Source organism: Canis lupus, chromosome 12, assembly GCF_011100685.1.
Source record: "Canis lupus familiaris isolate Mischka breed German Shepherd chromosome 12, alternate assembly UU_Cfam_GSD_1.0, whole genome shotgun sequence".
Classification (NCBI taxonomy): Eukaryota; Metazoa; Chordata; class Mammalia; order Carnivora; family Canidae; genus Canis; species Canis lupus.
Window position 1 is genome coordinate 55,729,198 of NC_049233.1, and position 21,965 is coordinate 55,751,162.

The 21,965-nt window shown below is 40.1% G+C and overlaps 1 protein-coding gene across 10 annotated transcripts in view; it reads left to right on the plus strand.

Moving 5' to 3' along the window:
- Positions 1-21,965, plus strand: part of KLHL32 (kelch like family member 32) — a 230,991-nt gene that overhangs the window by 117,548 nt on the left and 91,478 nt on the right. For all 10 annotated transcript variants that reach the window (XR_005368042.1, XM_038554767.1, XM_038554775.1 and 7 more), the window contains one exon: positions 10,558-10,656. Coding sequence is in view for 9 of the 10 variants with exons in the window: in XM_038554767.1 (XP_038410695.1) it covers positions 10,558-10,656 (99 nt within the window). In the remaining variant the exon portion in view is untranslated. The remainder of the gene's footprint in view (positions 1-10,557; positions 10,657-21,965) is intronic.

A 21,965-nucleotide genomic window follows, 5' to 3' on the forward strand; every position in this document is an offset into this window, starting at 1 on the left:
GGATTTTTAGGACAGTGAAAAATCTTTGCTACTGTGATAGTGGATATATGTCATTTTACCTTTATCCGAACCTCATACCTGGAGTGAACACTATGTAAAACTATGGACTTTGGGAAATGATGATGTATTAGTGTTGGTTGTAACAACTGTATGGCTCTGGTGGGAGGTGCTGGTAATGGGAGAGGGTATGCGTGTGTGGGGGCAGGAGGTATAAGGGCCTCTCTGTGCTTCCTGCTCAATTTGTTGTGAATTTGAAAGTGCTCTAAAACATGAAGTTTATTAGAAAAAATAGAATTTTAAAAATGCAAGTAAATTTGTTTTCTTAAACCATTTTTAGCTCATAGGTCATATACAAATATATGATGGGAAAATTTGGTATGGGGTATGTAGTTTATTTAAAATGTAGACTGATTCCTTTCTGTCTACTTGATATCTTCATTTGGATGACCAATAGGCAAACTTAAACATATATCCCAAAATGGAACTCTTGATTCTTCCTTCAAACTTGTTTCTTCTTTTTTTTTTTTTTAAGATTTTATTTATTTATTCATGAGAGAGAGGCAGAGACACAGGCAGAGAAGTAGGCTCCCTGAGGAGAGCCCACTGCGGAACTCGATTCCAGAACTCTGGGATTGCACCGAGCCGAAGGCAGAGGCTTAACCACTGAGCCACTCAGGAATCCCAAAATCTTCTTCGCACTGCAAGTCTACCTGGTTGCCTGAAACCTGGACTCTGAGTGCCATGTGACAAGGGAACTTATGTGTCTTGTTATAGTTTTATCTACAGTCCCAGAAAGGTGCATAGAGTACTGTAGACAGAAAAGGTTTGCCAGTGGAAAGGTTAAATTTCTCTGCCCTCAGTTTCTTTATTTACCACGTGGGACTAATACCTACCTTGCAGGAGTGAGGAGTGGGGAAGAGTGTTAGAAGGAAAGAAAACCTATGAAATTACCCCACAAAGTACTCGGCACATAGTAGGCAATGTGTCAACACTGGAAATAGGGGGTCATTATTTGTGAAGTAGATTTATTTGTTCATGGAATTGACAACAACCATAATGAAAAAACAGCTACTTTTTTAACTCTATAAAACATGCCAAGTGTTACTCTAAGAATTTTACGTGGGTTATCTCATTTTATCTTTATGTAGACTATGGAAGTAGATAGTAGTCATCTCCCCTTTTGTATATGACTGTGCTAAAAACGAACTTATCAAGGATTTGCCCATGTTCCTACAATGGACCCTACAGCCATATTTTACCTCCATTCTTTATAAAGCAAAAACAAAGGATTTCCGAAATGAAATTGGATATAAGTGACATTTTTCATGGGAAAAAAATATTTCATGGCTTCCTTCGCAAAAATTAGGCATTCCTAGGCCAGTGCTAGAGCATAATGTGCCCACCACTGTTTTAGCATGAATTACCCCACAGCATAATCATTTCGTCTGTTTCTTTGTTTTTATTTGTGTTTGAGCACCTAACAGTGACATAGTAGAAGCCAACTATAAATAACCAATGGGATCAGCCCTGTGCATTCTTTCAGAGGCCTAACCATTTTTGAACATCAGTATTTTTTAAGTATTTCTTTCTTGCTTGGTCATATTAGCATTGTAAGAAACTAGCTCTGTTTGGAGAAGCCCAGCTTCACTAATAAAGCTCTGTGGGATGAAACCTCCCTTGTTCATCACACTTGAAAGAGCACTGGTTATAAAAGTAAGTCTTAATAATTAATTTGGCTTTTCTTATAACCTGTAATGACTTTCATGTTTCATTATATTTAATTGCTGAGACTGCTTCTTTCTCTTAGAAACTATCAAAAATTTGTTCTGCTTTTTCACATAATTAGGCCATATTTTTTTAGGTAATGTAAGTATGTATAATTTAGCTTTACATTCAGTTGAATAATATATTTTGTTAATTTAAACATAATGAAGAAAACTTTGTTAGAAATGACTTTCTGACAGAACTATTGATCTCAGAGCTTTGAAATGCCGGGATCATGCTAACGGAGAAGGGGCCAAAAAAAAAATGGGAGCTTGTTCATATAATATAAAAAGACCAAGTTTTTTTCATATGCAGAATTATTTCACAAGTTCATGAAATGAATGGTCTCCAGCCAAGTACTCCCACAGCCCTCTGTGCCTGCCACTATCTCAGCATTAATTATACCACAGCTTAATGATTCTATTTGATTTTTTTCTTCTGTCTCTGCTTAAGCATCTAGCTGGAGTATTTCATCCATCATCCTGCTGCATATCCTAGAATAGAGAAGGAAGAACCAGTTTCACTAGCAGCATCTATAGACGGGAACATCCTCAGTATTGCATGAATGATCACAAGTGAAATTTTTGCAGGTAGGGCTTCATGTAGTTTACCTGGCAATGTAGCGTTAGTGTCCTTATCCATTCTCAGATTTCTTCTTGGTATCATAGAGAAGGTTATGCTTTTTCCACCTGTCTGTAACCTTAGAAATTTCAAATGAACCAAGTGAGGATGTATAAAGAAAAATAATAGAATCTCAAAGTGATTTCCACACTTTTTTTATTAGGACATTTTTATTATTATTTTACCTTTGTGATTTGTGACATTCTTTAAAAATATCCTGAAAATCAGGACACCTGGGTGGTGGCTCAGTGGTTGAGCATCTGCCTTTGGCTCAAGGGCCAGATCCCAGAGTTCTGGGATCAAGTCCTGCATCGGGCTCCCCACAGGGAGCCTGTTTCTCCCTCTACCTGTGTCTCTGTCTTTCTCTCTGTGTCTCTCATGAATAAATAAATAAAATCTTTTTAAAAAAATCCTGAAAATCATCAAAATCAAATCTGTTCTATTTTTTCGTATTCTAGTACATGGAAGAGTTGATTTTTTTTTAAAAAGAAATTGAAGGTAAATTGATATTTTTAAAGGTTCGATATTGAGATCTTTAAAAAATTTGTCTAACTATACTAGTATGTCCGGAAGAAAGTCACCTGACAAAATTTGTAACTTAAAGAATCAGTAATCAAATCACAAACTCATTATATACCTTACCCAACCCAAAGGTTACCTTTATATAAACATATTATTTCAACTGTTATTGAAATGTCTCTTGTGTCCTTTTATTTATCTCCTTCAATTGAATAATCCTTGATAAGGCTGAGCATGTGACCAGGCTCCTCCGTAGAGGCTTTTGACATCTTTTCACATTTTCCTCAGGAACTGTATTTGTCAAGCCTGTGGATTTCTTTAGTAAGCAAATCTAGAGCACCCTTCTAGCATGTTCAATAGCAATGAACAAGAAATAGGGTGGACTAAGATGTCCTAGGTAAACTAACATATACACACACATAACCCACGCAGGGCAAAAACACTTCGTTGCATGAAAAAAATCCAGATAATAGTTGATATCACTGATCTATCATAAATAGATATTGTGCTGAGAGTCATGACCTGCACTTTGGTTGCCTATACAATATCTGTTCCCTCTTTTTTCTTTATAGAAAATTCCAATTTGATTTGGGACAATACTGCATGTAACCATGAATATTCAATTTCCCAGGTTCTTTTCCAGCTACTGGTAGCTTCATGACATAGTCCTGGCAAATGAAATGCAAATGGAAGTCTGTGTGCAGAGTTTGTCGGAAATCTATTATTTCCTGAGAAATAATGACAGACTGAGCTGGCACATAATTTTTGTTTTTTTGCAGTCTTTTTTCTTTATGCTTTGAATACAAATGCAATGCCTGGAGGTATAGTAGCCATTTTGTGACCACGAAACCATGGGCTAAGATTGGACAAATAGGAAAATACAAGAAGTCTGGTTTGTTGGTACTCTAAGCCACCTAATCCATTTTGTGAGAAAAGTAAGTCTCATACTTGTTTAAAGCCATTTTGTCGACACATAGCCATACACAATTGTAATACATGTGCATTTGCTCAGTCCTTAAAACCAACTTTTGATATAAATGTTATTTTCATTGTATAGATAAGGACATTGAGGCATGTAGAATTGAGGGGATTTCCTGATCTCATTCAGCCAGCAAGTATAGGAGGCAGGATTTGAAATCAGACAGTGTGACCTAGAGCCCATGGACTTAGTTCACTATGCATCTCTGGTAGTTTGGAGTCCAGGAGATTAATCCCTGGGTCAGGGAATATCTTGCAAAGCTTTGTATAGGTAATGAACTTTGAGTTAACTCTTGGTTGAGTAGGATTTTTGAAATAGGGAGATTGAGGAAGTTAGGAGGGCATTCAAGGTGGAGGAAAAGTACTGCTTCAGTGTGAAGAACAATGGGCTATTGGTTTAAGTAAAGGGACCATAGGTTGCACAATTGGAAATAAGTTCTAAAAAGTAGGTTGTGGCCATTTCTTGATGGTTTCTGAATACAAGGACAAAAAGTTTGAGCTGTATCTGTAAATTGGGACCTAACTTAGGGAGAGCTACTGAATTCTAACCAGCAGGGCTCAGATGGAGCATTTCAACAAAAATTGGTGAACATTTGCCCAAGTAATAAAGACATTTAGAAACTACAATTCATGTTTTATTTTCCTTACTTGAATTATTTTGTTCTTAAAAATAAACTTAAGCTGTCAGCAATAGAGGTACAATACAGGAGTGATTTAGAAAATAATTTTGCTTTAAACATAGGCGCCACCTGGTGGATTAAAAAAACCCATAGTCTAACAGCTTTAAAACAAAATCTAAATTGATGGCAAGTTCTCACAGCTAGATCATATTCTTATTCTGTCTATAAGAAGTCTCTTGAAAAGCTGTATGCAGATGTTTTTATTTATGTGTCTTAAATATTTGATCATTTGAAAGTTATTTGCATTGTTGCAATTTACCTAATGATTTAGACATTCAAAATTGTAATAATTTGCCATTTCACTATACCATACAGGAAAAGAAATCCCAAAGAAACAAAGCATGAAAAAGAGAAAAGTGTGCTCATTTGTTCTTATCAATAGTATTAAGCCCATCTAATTTGCAGTTATAGTAGTGCTAGCAAAAGTGCGTGTGCTCCTGTGTGCACAGTTACGTGTTGGGTAGAGACCTTGGTTGCCTGGCTTTCACATAATCAACTCCTTCAGCCTACTCTATCTACAATCTAGAAATAAGTGAGTAACTATTTTTTTAAGGTTTTATTTATTTATTCATGAGAGACAGAGAGAGAAAGGCAGAGGGAGAAACAGGCTCCCAGCAGGGAGCCTGATGTGGGGTGGGACTCGATCCCAGGACCCTGGGATCATGACCTGAGTCAAAGGCAGGTGCCCAACCAATGAGCCACCCAGGCGTCCCTTGAAGTAAGTGATTTAAAAGTAAAGTAAGAAATGAAGAAGAAAGCCTTGAAGAACCAAGATACAGGATTTCCTGAAGATGCCAACACGTCTGTTCACAAGTTAGAAAAAAAAGGTCACACCAAGGGGCATGGGGGTGGCTCAGTCTGTTAAGCATCCGGCTCTTGATTTCTGCTCAGGTCATGATCTCAGGGTCATGAGATTGAGCCCCATGTCAGTTTCCATGCTAGATGTGGACGCTGCTTATGATTTTCTCTCTCCTGCCCCTCTAATCTCTCTCTCTCTCAAATAAAATAAAACAAAGAACAAAAAGGTCACTCTGAGACTTGCCATGGTTATTAAAGGCTGTCCCTAGCAGTAGCTAATCTAAGAAGCAAGGTAAAAGTGGGAGAGAAAATAAAGAGAAGAAAAAGAATAAGAAGAGAGAATTATGGGGGTGGATGCTCGGTGATGTGGGAGGAAGAGTGAAGAAGGAAACCCAGGGATGCCTTGAGGTCTGTGTGTTGCGCCAGGCCTACTCTGCCCTCCCAGAGCCCAGCTGGGTGAGTCTGGGCTGAGGGAGGTTGCCCATCTCATCATGCCCTGCGCAGAATCTCACCTCAGGCTCCGCTCTCCTCTTGAGTTTTTTGGCCCCATGTCGTGCCCAAGGGTATTGGGGGGACCAGGAGCCCCTGTCTTATTCCAGTTTGGAGGGCCTTCATTAGAGATTGTTGCCAGTTCAGCTATCCACGACCAACCCTGCTTAGATTAGTGGCCAGAGGACAGATTTGGAGTATTTAAGGGTGCCTCCTTCCAGGCAGGCAACTGGACCGACCTCATGACTGAATTCTGATGTAATGACTCTCACGGGTGTCTTTAGAGACCACCACCTTCTATTACACTCATGGCTTTTCCTTCTATTAAAAGTTTGTCAGACCACCCAGTGTCACTCTGACATAGCCATAGCCACTGATGAGTTCTTATTCCCAGTTGATCAAAATGAGTGCTGAGTCTCAGCACTTGGGGTAGGAGTCACATGCAGACTTTAGTTCACGCGACCTAGCTTGCCACTAACTGCTGGAGAGGTTCTATGGTGAGACTGTCTCCTCCCCAGCTAGCCTTGTCTAGCTCCCCTCTTTCAAGTTCAGCTTCCTGTATCCTGGCATCCAGAGGTCAGGTATGAGTGGATGAAAGGGAGAGAATATTCCATCCGGAGGGCCCTGTGAACAAGAGGCACTCACATCCCACCTAAGAACACATCAGAATTTCTTTGTCCAGTCTGGAGAAGCCCCAGCCCTGCTTCCACCCAAGCAGGGTGAGTGTCCCTGTGGAAAGACTACCCAATGCAGTGTGGCAGCTTCAATGGTTTATACCTTCCCTCACTGCATCCTGGACCACTTGACTTTATGCCTCCTACATTTCTTGATTCCTTTTGTTATTCAGATATTTGGATTATCCCCTGTTGATACCTCCATCTGAGCTAAACTCCTCCAATGTGATGAATGACTGGATGTGTCAGGCCACTAACATGAGCTCCCACATGGCCACTGAGTTCTCTAGACTCTCAGGGAACACCCCCTTCCTGCTGGTGGTCCTCAGTGACCCTGCCTTGAGTGCCAGACTAGATGTTGTTGGGACTCCAATTCTGAAAGGCCTAAACATAACCAGCATATCCTTTGCAGCACTTAAACTTAGCTGCCTTAGTTGTCCTCCGCAAGTGGGCGTGTTTGAGATCCCTTCCTTCTGCAGAAAGCTGTTTTCATCAGCTCTTCCGGGCAGGTGTCAGGCACATTCAGTATACTGTAAATCATGAGATCAAACCTTTGTTTGTATTCCTGCCCAAACACGAGTTCTCTGGAAAAATATGTTAGAACAACCAGTCACCAAAGATAACAAAGCTGAATTTGAAAGACTCCAGTGCAAGTGGGGCTTGCCAACACTCGTTCTCTTTCCATAAGTGAGACCCAGCTTTCCTGGTAGGGTTTGTTTCTTGTTTTGTTTCTTTCTCTCTCTTCTCTCTCTCTCTCTTTTCCCCCCAGACTGTATCCTTTCAATGCACTTAGGGATTTCCTGTACTAAAGCATCTTCTAGAAAAACGTATGTTATAATGAGAGAAGAAAAAACTACAGAACAAAAAGTAAGAAACAAAGGCAAAAACAATCCTGGTATGGGTATCTCCTGCGAGGGTTTCTCGGAGTGAGCCCGCTGGACGTGTTACACATGCTGTGGAATATTCATCTTGTCTGTCTGTGATATCTGTCTTTGTGTTTGGCATTACCGAGCCTTGGAGGTTATCGTGAATGCCAGTTGTGTGAAATAAGCGCAACTGACAGGATTTAAAGGCTCAGACTAACCTTTCTAATCCATCTATTCCCCATTCTGTGCCTTAGGCCATGCCTCTTCTGCAAGAATATACTACATCCTTGCTTCTGTGAGGGGAGCTGCAATAATTTCCTGAATGTCAGTCAAAGCCTCTCTCCTTGAGGAGTGGGATAAATTCAGGTTTCTCCTTCTGACTAAATGGGAAAGGAACTATAAAATTCTTTAGAATTTTTTTAGATTTTAGAATCTAAAAATTCTTTAGAATTTTTGAGAATAAGATGAGTGTTGGTATTTTTGCAACATATGCTTAACTTTTTCACTTCTTTAGTAGTTTAGAATATAATTTATAATCCCTTTCTTCTTATGTTACACTAATCAATGAAAGTAATCCTGAATGTAAAAACCTATCTAGAGATAAGCTAATTCATCAATAATTTATTAAAATAAATTCATCAGTATTGAGTGAAAGCTATGTGTTGGGCATTATTCTAAGTGCTGGGGGTATAAAATAGACCAAGTCCCTGCCCTCAAGGATATTATATTCTGTGGGTGGAGAAACAGAAAATAACCAAATAGATAAATATGTATGATGTCAAGAGGTGGTAAGGACTAGGAAGAGTAAAGTGAAGTGGGGAGATCGGGAATGAGAGTGATGGGGAGCAGGGTACTGTTTTACCTCGGATGGCCAGAGAAGGCCTCTCAGGTAAAATGGTGTCTGAGCAATGGTCTGAGGACATGAATGAGTGAGCCATGCTGATATCTTGGAAAGAGTGGCCCAGGCAGAGAAAACAGCAGCTAGTTGTAGATACGAAGGTGCTCAGGATATTCACAGATACTTTTATGTTATAGTGAAGATTGGATTTTTTTTCGAGTAAGAGAAAAAGTCATTGGAGAGTTCTGCATAAGTGGTGTTTGTATTCTGGAATTATTTTGAAGATAGAGCCAATACAAGTGACTGACAATGGATCAGATGTGAGATATGAGGATGACTGACAATGGATCAGATGTGAGATATGAGGAAGACAGGAGGAGTCAGGAGTTGACTGGGGCTGTAGCCTCAATAACCGACAGTTGGTGTTTTCTGCAGTGGTAGGATTGGGATAGGAGCAGGTTTGGTGCTTTGTCAAGAGGATCAAGAGATGAGTTTGGGGCATGTTTAATTTGAGCTGCCCATTAGATATCCAAGTAGAGAGAGGCAGTTGGATATAAGAGTCTGGAGTTTAAGGGTGAGGTTGGGCTAGGGAAAAAATAAATGTGAGCATAATGAGTAGTAGTATAGGTAGTTTTAAAGTCATGGGATTACATGAGGTCATCCATGGAATGAACAGAGAGAGGAAAGGAGAGATCTGATTACTGAGTTCTGGATGTCCCCAAGCTTACCATCCGGGAAGGAGATGGAGAGGGAGTGAAGGAGAGAGATCGACTTTGCTAACTGCTATTGGCTTGAGTAAGATTAAATGTTGAGGAATCCCTGTTAGATTTGGCCGTTGGATTTGGAGGTCATTGGTGATCCTGATGAGACCATTTTCAGAGGAACATTGGGAATAAAACAGGAGTACATTCAAGACAGAAGTAGAGCAAATAGTGGTGTTTTATATGGACAACTTTCTGGAGGAACTTTACTATGAAGGGGGCATGGAGGAAGCTTGGGGTCAGGGGAGAGGATTCTTATTTCTTAAGATAAGAGCTATAGAGGCATATTTGTATGCTGATGGGAGTTATCATCAGTAGGAAGAGAACACATAATGCCGTGGAAACAAGAGGGGACAGTTACTGGTGGGAGGGATGGAGATCTAGTGCACAAGTGGAGTGTTGAGTAAAGCCAAATGTGCTGATACAAATAGGAGTAGGTGGCTTGATAGATTTGGTGGTGGGAGGCTTGGAAGATCATGGAGTTAGAGTAAGGAGAGACAGGAGGAGGGGGAAGCTTGAGGAGAAAGGAGCATGAGGGAAGAAGTAGAGTGAATTGACCACACCAGTATTTCTCAGGCTTTCCTGCACACTAGAACTACCAGGGGCCTTGTAACATTTGTTGCTGGGCCTCATCCCAAAAGTTTCTGATTCATTTAGGTCTGGGGAGGCACCCAGGAATTTGCAATTGTGAGAGATTCTCAGGTGATGCTACTGCTGGTCCAGAGACTACACTTCGGGAACCACTGAGCTTTGAGCTGGGTTGGGATGGTGGAGTAGCCCTGAAGGCCTCCCTGTGTCTGGCATTCATGCATATAGACCGAATCTAGTCAATATAGTCGTGTGTTTTTCTCTAGCCCTGTTTTGTGGCTCAGGAGCTGGCAACAGTAGGGACAAGGTTGAACTTACCCAGGGAGAAAAATGCAGAATTGACCTGACTAGTATATTTGGAAAGCTTTACTTCTCTGTGATCCTTGTCGCCCGAAAATGCTGTTTCTACATCCTACATTTGAAATAGAAGGGATTCGAGAATCTGAGATTGAGAAAAAGAAAAATGAAAGCTTGTGGTTGAAAATTTTTAGGAGTAAATTTTTAGAAGTAAAATGGAGTAGTAGCCTCCTCTGGTCTCCTGTTGAAAGGGGGAAGCATACAGGCCCTTGACGTAAACTATCTGCTAGCTGTGCTCTTTCTGTGATCTACAAAACTGTGAAATATACTTTGAAAACTAAAATTTGGTTCTTCTGTATTTTACAAGATGACTTCCATCATAAACAGAATTTTAAGACTATTACATTGTTCTTTGCAAATGTTCTTGTCCTCCCGCAAAAATAAATGGCTAAGAGCTGAGCTTTACACACGGGAAATGAGTTCTGGAAGCGACAACTCAGCTATTTGAGTGAGGGCCGAAGCTCCATCAGAATAGGAAAAAAAGAAGTGGCTTCCATAATAAAGTACAGTGTTAATTCAGATCTACTCTGTTAAGCAGCAATTTAAATATAGTGGACTTGCATATTAAGCGAACATTAATTTTTAAGTAACTGGTAGTTGTCTTTTCGTTAAAAAACCAAACAGATTTTGCTGGAGCCGGGCGTGATCCAGGATGTGTTGGCAGCTGGCAGTCACCTACAGCTGTTGGAGCTGCTCAACTTATGTTCGCACTATCTCATCCAGGTATGTGAACTTGTGTGCTGCTGCTTTGCCCTTCCTAGCCCTTACCCCTGCAGTCATCAGCTGTACCCCCTGCTCCCCAACCTGTGAGGTAAAATCACAGTGGGGGACATGCAGCTTGTGGTAGTAGAATTTCTCCAGGACACAGGCCAAGAGGCTCCCCGGAGGGCAGCTGCAGCTCTCATGTTCCCCACTCTCTCCATCCACCCCGGGTCCCCACTGCCCTTGGCAGCAGAGTAACTCAACAGCCATGCTCCAGGTTTATTGCTGGGACTCTGGGAGATGACCCTGGGAAGGGTCTCCATTTGAAGCAACGTTGTCTGACTGCAGGAACAACCCCAAATGCACAAAAAGCTGGATAGTCATGTAAGATTTCAGCAGCAGTGGCTAGTATATCACAAAGTCCTATATTATTTGGTACCACGAGAACTTTCTAGGCATTAGTGCTGGAGAGGTGATAAGTGACCTGTGCTTCCTTCCCGTGGTTTGCTGGGATGCTCAGGAGGGGCTCTGGGAGGGGGAGGAAGAGAAAACAAAGAAGAGGAAGAGGTGATATAGCTGGTGAGTGATAGGCTTTTCTGATTCCGAAGACCATTGTTTTCTTCTTGGATAAAAAGTTTTTGGTTCATTAGGAAGACATGAGATGTCTTAAGCACACCGTATGGCTGTGAGGCTTTTATTTTACAGAATTAAGTACTAGTTCCCTGTATTGGGCTCCTCTTATTTCCTCCACTGGCATGAATTTTACTTGCATTTGTTACAGCATTATAACAACAGTGAAAATAAATTTTTAACAATGATAAATCTACACAATTTAATTTTACTATCCTTGTGCATGTGACTATATTAGTAAGTACAAAAGTCCTATTTGTTTTCCTGCCCAATTATTTTCTTTTCTTCCTTGTCCTTTCTTCTAATTCTAAATATAGCCATATTGTTGACTTCTGTTATTCATTAGATAGTTTCTAAAGCTTTCTCATATATCATCTTATTTCATCTTCTCAGCAACCTTGGGGAGAAAGTGTGGGGAGTGTCAGCCACATTCACCTGAGGAGCAGTTCAAACACAATGTATGAAAGTTTTATCATTATCTCAGCACATTTAATCTAACAGTAAATGTTTAACTATTATCATCTTATTTTCCTTTCTTTTCCCTTCAATATTGTTGGATGGTATGGGAGAGCTGTTTTTAATCCCTTTCTGCAAGTAGCAAAAAGAAAGGTTACAAGACTTCAGAGGTGTGTGTTTGACTTGTGAAACTGAAATTACTTTTATTTGACATTTTTACATCAAACATCGCAACTTGAACCACCATCATCACCTGATTCACTTTTTCCGTGGCAAGTAATATTCAATGATGTATCTTGCCAAAAGTTTGGTTGAGTGCTCATTATCATGATGCATATTTAAATAGTGTGTGTGTATGTGTGTGTGTGTGTGTGTGTGTGTGTGTTTACCTACACCTATAATGTCTATAAACAGGAATTCCAGATGAACTTCGGAACTTCATGGGTATTTTCTCCTGTCCCATCAGATGAATTTGTTGAGATACCAAGTGATTTGTGCACTTTGGAACTTAATCTCTGTAGCTCATTGTTTTGTTGAAGAAAAACTGTACCTCACATACAGATATATTTTGTGGAAGGTTTGCTTATTATTAGCCTGCTTGATCAGTGGTTGAAAATTTCACTTTCTTTTCTCCAATGTTTTCATTTTGTTCTCTCATGGAACTTTATTTTTCCTTTTTATCCGTGATTTTACAAGATGTCCCACATATGGAAGAAAACTTTAGCTATAGGAGAACCAAAGCCATGTGTATATAGAATTCCTCATAATGTCAGTCTTTTGAAAATGCATATCCTTCCTCTCTTTATCTAGGATTGTAAAATTACTAGTCTGGGTCGGTCTGCTTTTACATTTTGACGTAATCTTGTTAACTATACCTATTTACTGTGTTTTGGTATTATTGTTCAACTCATTCTTAATTTCATAGGGGACCATTTTATTGGGTATATAAACATGTTTTTTGTTTAAATGAAAATCTTTAGTGCTTAAAATATACTTAGAAGTTGTGCCCTATTGGGGTGCCCGGATGGCTCAGTCAGTTGGCGTCTGACTCTTGATTTTGGCTCAGGTCATGATCTTAGCATTGTGGGATCAAGCCCTGCATCTGGCTCTGCACTCAGCGTAGACTGTACTTGTCCCTCCCTCTCTGCTCCTCCCATTGTTCTCTCTCTCTCTCTCTCTCTCTCAAATTAAAAAAACAAAAAAAAAGTTGTGCCCTATCAATGAAGGATAGCCGTTTTTCCATTCCTGCTCAGTACTTTATCCAACTAGAGTTTGTGAAGCCATTCTTCCCTACTAAGATGTCTGGTCTTGTTTGTTATTTTCAAATTACCACTCTCTCTTCAGTATTCTTCCAGGGTTGTGAAAGGTATCTGCTCTGATACCTCCTGTTGTCCTCTGGTGCTCATTCATGCCTGAGGCCTGGGTTGACACCAGTCTTTGGGTTATTGCCATTACCTTGGCCTGAAACTCCTCTGCACAAGGGTGAATGCTGCTACTCCCCAGCAAAGGGAAGAGATACTTTGAGGTCACTGTGTGCTCTCCTTTTTTTTTTCTTCAAGATTCTATTTATTTCACACACACACACACACACACACACACACACACAGAAAGAGAGAGAGAAAGAGAGAGAGAGAAAGCACGAGCAGGGGGAGGGGCAGAGGGAGCAGGGGAAGCAGACTATGCACTGAGCACGGAGCCTATCAAGGGGGTCCACCCCAGGATACTGGGGTCAGGACCTGAACCAAAGGCAGAGCCTCACCAATTGAGCCACCCAGACACCCCTGTGCTCTCCTTTTTCTTGCTTTTCCTTTGGGAGGCTGATGAGGGCAGGGGTTTTAAGCCACAGGAACAGTGGAACAGTGTCCCCCCCCCCCCCCCCCAGTGAGGACAGTCCGTGAATTAGCCTCCTATGCTGTGGAGCATTCACCTTCCTCATTTTTAGTTCCCAAGCCTTCTGGATGGCAGGTCCTTGTGAACACAGGTTCTCAGCGCATGTTTGTGGAATAAACAGGGAGGCTGGCAGTGCCTAAGATGTGTGTTAGTTGGGGAGGGGTCTTGGGGCAGGCAGTGGCTACAGCAGTAGCCTATTGTTCTGAGCTGTTTACAACAGCTCGGGTTTGCATCCTTCCTCACCCTCTTGCCTGCACAGTTCTAGAGGACTTTGCTCTGTCAGGGTATTCTTAATACATAGAACCTGTTGGACTTTTTATCCGCTGAGATCAAGGTCCAAATAAAATGTGAATGCTTCTTTCCCTTCTCTTCCTTCTGCTCCCCTTTCTTGTACGTTGTGCTTTTTTAAAAAATCATCAGAAAGATGCAGTTTATTACATTCATTAAAGTGCAGTTATTGTCTTCAAAATGGGTCTAGTAAAATGCAGGAATTACCATGCTTTTCAGAGTATACATGTTTCTATACATGCTATTCACAATTTTAAATCTTATAAAGGAAACTCTGCAGACTGCCCTGAGGAGTGATGGGCTACAGAGGTACTGGTGCCTATGAGTCCCTTGGTTTACCAAGTCCCTCAGGTAAACATTCCAGACTTTTGGAATCTGGTTTGTTTTCACAAACTCTGATTTTTCCTAGACTTTTTAAATGAGCTGCTGAACATCTCCACTGACCTATCACACACGTAGTTCAAACTTAACATGAGAAACCCTGTCCTTTTCTCTGTGGATGGTACCATTAATCCACTAGTTGTCTAGAAATTTCGACATCGTCTCAGACTCCTTCCTCACTGTGCTATCCAATCAGCGGAGTTAATTCTACCTCCCAAATACCTCTCAGACCTGATCCTTTTCTTCATCAGTAAAGCTCTTACTCTTTTGGGGGGGCTTTCATTACTAGTGCTAGATTATAGTGAGTTCCCCATGTCCTCCTGAGGGGTCTGCTTGTTTCTAGCCTTTCTCCATGCCAAACCATAGTCCCCAGAGCCTTCATTATCTTTCTCAAGGTGAGGAAACAGCATTTGTCGAAGTCCTCTCCATACCAAGCATTTTGGACAGTGGTTCTCATTTTCCCTCTGCTAAGGAATCCCTTAAAGCAGGTAAGCATTATTTACTTTTTACAGATGGAGAGACTTAAATTCAGAACTAGGGTGTTGATCCTGTGGAAACACCCATGAGCTCCCCTGATGACCACTCTGGAGCCTCCTTAGCTTCATCTTTGAGGCCAGGCTTGTTCCTCCCCAGCCTCCTCAGCAGCCTTCCTGCCTTCCCTAGCCTACTGTGTTCTGCCCTCTAAGGTGAGCTTTCATTTTGGACTTGCCATTAGGGGAGAAGGTGAGGTGGCAGGCAGAGAACCTCTCAGTCCCCTTCAGATTGTGCAAGGAGCAGGAGTAGGGAAACCATCCCACACTCACTCTGCTGATGCACCTCTCGCAAGATCAGGGTAACTGGCCACTAGACTTTGTGTTGTAGCCCCTGAAAGTGATACATGCTTTGCTGAAAATATCTTTTTTTCATAGTTAGCTTAAAAAAAACACACACACACAAAAAACAACTTTTTACATCTTGTACCACTTCTCCCAAATAGCAAACTAGTATATCCTTTTGTTTAATTAGCAGGAGGTTCTTGCTTGTTTGTTCTCCAAGTATCAGCCTTTAGGATAATATGCAATTTAAATATATTGAAAAGAAAGACGGGTCGTATAGACTCTCTAAATAAGGCCACCTAAGTGGTGAATAAACTCCTTTTGATAGAATACTCTTAGTAGCTATTCCTAGGCAGCAGGTGGCAGTATGAATCCACCAGAATTCAGTAGTTAATTTAAAGCAAAAAATCAGAAAAAATGAAAAGAAAAATTATTTATTTTGCTACATATTAGTCTTCTGACCTAATCAGTAAAAAAGTCATTATTCACACCACACTGGGCAATATGCACTGTAATTTTTAACAAATAATAGGAAACTGTTAATGTGTTCACAGGAAATACAGTTTTGTCTTGGGCTGCTGTGGTCATTTATCACTGCACTTTGTGAAATCACTCATTTGTTCTAATTTGAATGTAAATGACTCTAAGGTTTTACAAATAAGGTGACAGACTCACATAAATGTAATTGCAGGGTTCATCTCCCTCTTTTTATATATCACTCATTAGGTTATGAATTAAATACATCGTATTAAACCAGGGGCATGTCCAATGATGATATTGTAATGGCAAATTACTCTATGCTATTAGAGGTGTATTTTTTATTCATGGACATTAATTTGTCATTAAGCGGCATTAGTTTAGCACTTTTATGTGGAAGACGTGACCTGAAAGAGGAGACGTGCTGCTGTGATAGGAGAGGGAAGGGACATGCGCGCTCTAGGTAGAGCGTTTTATCACTGCAAGGAAAACAGAGGAGCATTTGTTTTATCATTTTTTTCATTTGTTTTATTTCCTGCTTTTATAAGTGTAAAAGATCATTTCACCAGATTGAAGGTGTTGTTCTGCTTACGGTGTGCACATTTGGATCATCTCGTAAAGCAAAGCCAAAATTCTTACTATTAATCATTCTGGAGCCAAGAACGTAAAGGAGCGGGAGGGAGCAAGCGGCTTCCAGCCCTAAATCTCCCTCCTCTGTGACTGATGCTTATTAGTCATCCCTTGTCTTCATTTAGTTTTACACTAAATGGGCTACCGTGAGAATTAGTCATTTTTCTCTCTTCAGTGAAGGTACAAAGGTTTAAAGAATGTTATTCTCTCGTGAGGTATTAGGAAGAATTCTGGATATTTTGTTCCTTTTTTTTTTTTTTCATGAATGGCGATTTTATTGTTCTTTTACCAAGAATATATATTTTCTGCTTTCTATTTTAAGAAGCACTGGATCCTTAAAAATAGCTTCACAGAAGCTGAAAGTACCCTACTGCTGCTTTTGCATCCATTTCCTCATGGGTTAATATGCTTGGAGAATGTTCCACCTCAGTTAATGGCAGGGCCCTGGAAGGCAGCTAGCAGGCCTAACTCCTCTCCGTGCCTTACCCTCCCTTCTCATCACGGGAGCTCAGTATGTGTATTTGTCAGCGTATAGCCATACCAAAATGTCCCAGGCTGGGTGATTTAAACAGCAGACGTTTATTTCCCACAGTTCTGGACGCTGGAAGTCAGAAGTCAGGGTGCCAGGTGGTCGGTTCTGGTGAGGGCCCTCTTCCTGGCTTGCAGATGGTTTTCTTCTTGATGTGTCCTTGTCTGGTAGAGAGGCAGCAGACCCTCTGGTGTCTCTTAGTATCAGGACACTAATCCTGTCACATGAGCCCCACCCTCACTCATCTTCTAAATTATCTCCTGATTACCTCCCAAAGGCCACATCTTCAAATACTATCACTTGGAGGCTTAGAGCTCCCACATAGGGATTTTGGAGGGACACAGTTCAGGGAGCGAATGTGTATCCAGTAATTTTGTCTCGCTTGTTCAATATTAAGATTTTGTATTATGAGAGGAAAATATATTAATAAGTCAGTCTTTCATTAGTTTTACTCATTGAATACATTTTTATAAGCTGAAAATACTTTCTGTGAGGACTGCATTTGGCACTGAGGATCTTGCATATTTTAGAATATAATAGAGTTGTCAGTTTTTTTAACCAAGTAATACTACAATGACTTATAGAAGGTTATCTCTTCCAAACAATGTATTATTATAATTTTAATTATTAAATTAACAGTGTCTCCTAAATATATAATATATAGTGAGTGTTCTGAATAGAATAATTTATCTTCAAGGATGAGAAGTTCAAACTCATGCTCATTTTTCTCCAACACTGAGGTATTTTTTTCCACATTAGATAAGACAAATGATTATATCAACATATATATTTAATATGCCTCTAATCAAATACACCAACCACATGCTGTTCCAGAGTTCACTGGAGCCGATACTCTTGTATTTGGAGGAGTACAAAGTTTGGAAAAATATATTACAAATGGTTTAATCTTCTGGATATTTTTTTAATCAGCGAAAATGATCGGAAAGGGTGGAGATGTATCAGTCCTAGTTAATCATAGCTAACTACTGATTATTTGTTCTAATCAAGAATATTTGCTGTCTGGCACAGACTACCATATTTGCCAAATATCATTAATATTTGACTCTAATATGTATCATAAGATCTTTTAGTAACCATTTTAGGATCGCAGTTAATTTTTTCATATGCCACTAGGTTGACTTTTATACCCTAAGTCCGTGCCAAAGATATCAGTAGTGACCGCCCACAGGCATGCTGGTTGGCCAGGCAAGTCATTTTGGCATTTTAATTTATTATGTGGATAATCTGAGGTGGACTCTATCATCCTTGTTTGTAAGTTTTTAATGAGAAAAAGATTGTCTCGAAGGATTTTTCTAATGCTAGTAATTTTTATTCTAGTTAACTATTGCTAGCTGGGCCATTTTAAAATTACTTTCGGCCTATTTTTCTCAAAAGCAAAATGTTTGCAATGTTTTATTAATGCCAGAGTTCAGAATCAATGTACAAAGCAAACAAATATAAATCTCATTTAATTATATTTTTTTTTAAAGATTTTATTTATGTATATATTCATGAGAGACACAGAGAGAGGCAGAGACACAAGTAGAGGGAGAAGCAGACTCCATGCTAGGAGCCTGATGCAGGACTCGATCCCAGGACCCTGGAATCATGACCTGAGACCAAGGCAGACGCTTAACCATTGAGCCACCCACGTGCCCCTAATTCTATTTTTAATACTTGGAAATTAGAGGCATTACAAGAAAATCTGGGTTTCATTGAAGATATTCCTCCTCCCACCCACCATCCACCTGCAGATATTTCTACCCATAGTTAAGTGTCGGCACTTTCCTCTAAGGCCAAACAGCCTTGCTGCTCCTTACTTTACCAGGGGCCTTCTGTGTTCCCTGTGGTTTCAATGTGTCCTTCTCCATTGGCTCCTTCCTTTCGTTTTTAAAATAGGATCAATAAGATGGGAGAAACTTTTCTTCCTCTCTCAGTATCGCAACACTCTTGCATTCACTATCAAACTGTGATCAGTGTCTGCACTTCCTTATCTTCCATTCATTCTTCAGTCCTATTGAACTCAGTCCTCTGCCTCATTACTCCTCAACAGCTGTCCAACAAAGGTCCCAAAGCCGCCTAATTATCAAACGCAGTGGGCCCCTCGTGGTGTCTTAATGCGACTGCTCTCCAGTATTTCCACATTGGTAGCTCCACTCTTTGCTACAGTTTTCTTTTCTCAAGACTCTCTCCTAATTCTTCTTTTCATTCAGATCCTATATAAGCTCTTCTTTGAGCGGCTCCTTGACTCTCCCTCCGGGCACAGCAGCGCCACGCTGGTACTCTTTACTTACGGTCGTTCTTTCATCCACACGCGGGCTAGTTATTGCAGTCCCCTCTCCAGAGCACCGGACCTCTGTGCTCATTCAACATTTGGCATCCTACACGCACTTCCTATTCATCTGCTCCCAGTTTCACACACCCGCTTCTTCTCCTGCCTTTGTTAGGGACCTATCATTCTTTACAGTAACCCAAACCAGAAGCCTTGGTGTAATCTTACACAGCAACACAGTCTCATGAATCCTATTAAATTTGATTGGGTTAGCTTCTTAAACAGCTGTTAAATATGCCTTGTTTTTGAAATCTTCATTATCACTGACACCAGTCAGGTCTGGATTATCTTTCTGGAACATTCCTGCAATAAGTCAGCTATGCCCCCTGCCTGTTGCCTATCAATACCTTGCTGTACAATATAAGTTACTTTATGGCCCACAAAACAATTTATTTTCCTAAAACCCAAGCTGGATCCCTATCTCCTGGTTACATAATAGATTTCCAACCTTGTTCCTTTTCTTTCTTATCTCCCTAATGTGTTCTATTTTTACAGTACCCGAGAAGAATGTGTTTATCATCTCTAGGCTAACTGCCTAATCAGCATTTCCTGTTGGATATCCCAGGATTTGAGCTTTCTGAGTGCGAACCCAAGCCAGAAACCCAGGAGTCATCCTAAAATCATTATCTCCTTGTGGGCCACATATGCTGTCACCTAGACCTTTCAACTCCATCTCTTTAATGTTTTTAAACACACTTCTTTCGAGCAGCATTAGGTTTGCAACAAAATTGAGAGGAAGATATAGACATTTCCTATTAATAACCTTACCTCCACATACGTATAACCTCTCTCATTATCAATGTCCCCCACCACAGTGGTCCACTTGCTATCATTGATAAACCTCCACTGATACATCATTATCACCCAGAGTTCACAATTTACATTATATGGTTCACTCTTGTCCATTCTGTGGGTTTGGACACATGTATAATGAAAAGTATCTCTATTATAGTATCCTGCAGAGTAGTCTTATTGCCCTATCATTTTTCTGTGCTCCGCTTATTCATCCCTCCCCTCCCCACCTCAATCCCTAACAACTACTGATCTTTTGACTGCCTATGTAGTTTTGCCTCTTCCAGAATGTTGTATAGTTGGAATTATACAGAATGTAGCCTTTTCAGATTGGGTTCTTTTGCTTAGTAATATGCATTGAAACATCCTCTATATCTTTTTTTGTGACTTGATAGCTCATTTCTTTCTTTTTTTTTTTTTTTAAAGGTTTTGTTTATTTTAGAGAGAGAGGGAGCACAAGTATAAGGAGTAGAGGTGGAGGAACTGGGGAAAGAACCTTTAGCAGACTGTGCACTGAGTGTAAAGCCCTCCATGGGGCTCGATCTGAGGACCCTGAGATCATGACTTGAGTGGAAATCAAGAGTCCAGTGCTTAACAGACTGAGCCAACCAGGTGTCCTAATAGCTCATTTCTTTTTATCACTGAATAATATTCCATTACCTGGATGTATCTCAGTTTATTTATCTGGTAACCTACTGGAAGACTTCTTGGTTGTTTCCAGGTTCAGACAATTATGAATAAAGCTGCTATAAACAACTATGTACAGGCTTTTGTGTGAACCCTCCTAATTTTAAATCCCTCTCATTCTTTCTATTACTACTATCTAAATTTGAACTTTCATTATTTCCTGAACTAAAGAAGCTTCCTGGTATCCAACGAACCTGCCTTTACCCTTGCCACACTCTGGCACCTCCTTTAAAATTCTGTTTGATTGATTTGTAAAAATAACTTTTAAAAATTCTGCTTGATTTGTTAAAAAAAAAAAAAAAGAAAGAAAAGACCTGATTATGTCACAGTCATACTTAAAATCATTCATTAGTCACCACACTGAGATTCACTACAGCCTCTAGATAAGGTTCATTTCTCCTAATTTGACACACAGGCCCCATCTTTATTATGAAACTTCCTATCTCTTAGCCTTTTTTTAAAAAAAAAAAAAATTTACTACCTATATGCGATGCCACAGTCATTATGAACTTCATACATTTCTCTGTACCTGAAACTCTTTGTATGAAGCCTTTTTTTCCCCATGTATTATTCTTCCTTTGTTTTTTTACTGTACAAATTCCTCTTTCAGTACTTTGCTCATGTATTATCTCCTCTTCCAGAGTTGCCTGGTCAGTCCACCTAGTTGGAGTCAAATTTGTCTCCTCTTCTTTAATTATGAGTAGTCTCCCAGGGTGCCGATCACACTATATTGTTTGTGTTGATTTACTTATCTATCTCCCCATGATATAAGTTCATGTCCTAGAGTTATATGACCTTAGGCAAGCTACTTAACCTCTTTGCCCCCACTCCTCATCTGTAAAATACAGATATGGTATCTAATATATAATCTACCTCTTGGGACGTTGGAGGATTCAGTGAGCTAGTGCGTGTAAAGTATCCTACCTGCAGTAGGTGCCCTCGAAACCAGAGCCAATAGAATGGAATGCTTCACTTGTGAATTCCTCTCTTAGTTCTACAGTTACCTTCTTACCTCTTTCCCTTACTCTTGTCTCCCTTCATTCCTGGAAATGTCAGCAACTTTACTACCTACCTCCAATTGACAGCATATTGGACAAGTCTGTTCCTGAAAATTTTGAAAATAATCACCATTCTGTAAGAGGTGTTTTTTTTCTTTCAGCCACTTCTCTTTGATTTTTGTAGAAGTGCATGTATTGTTCTAGGGAAAAAAGCTGCAAATAATTTAGATGAACCATCACTTTCTCCCTGCCTCTGAATTGTGAAAACCTCACACTGAAATTGTACTTTAACAAATAGTAAAATTGACGCTTTTAAAAGCAACCACATTACATTGGTATTACTGCTTTGTAATTAGGCAGTTTTGTCTTATTGTGTCTCCTACCCTTCCTGTAAATAAGGCATCTTGCCCTTTTCTCATACATAG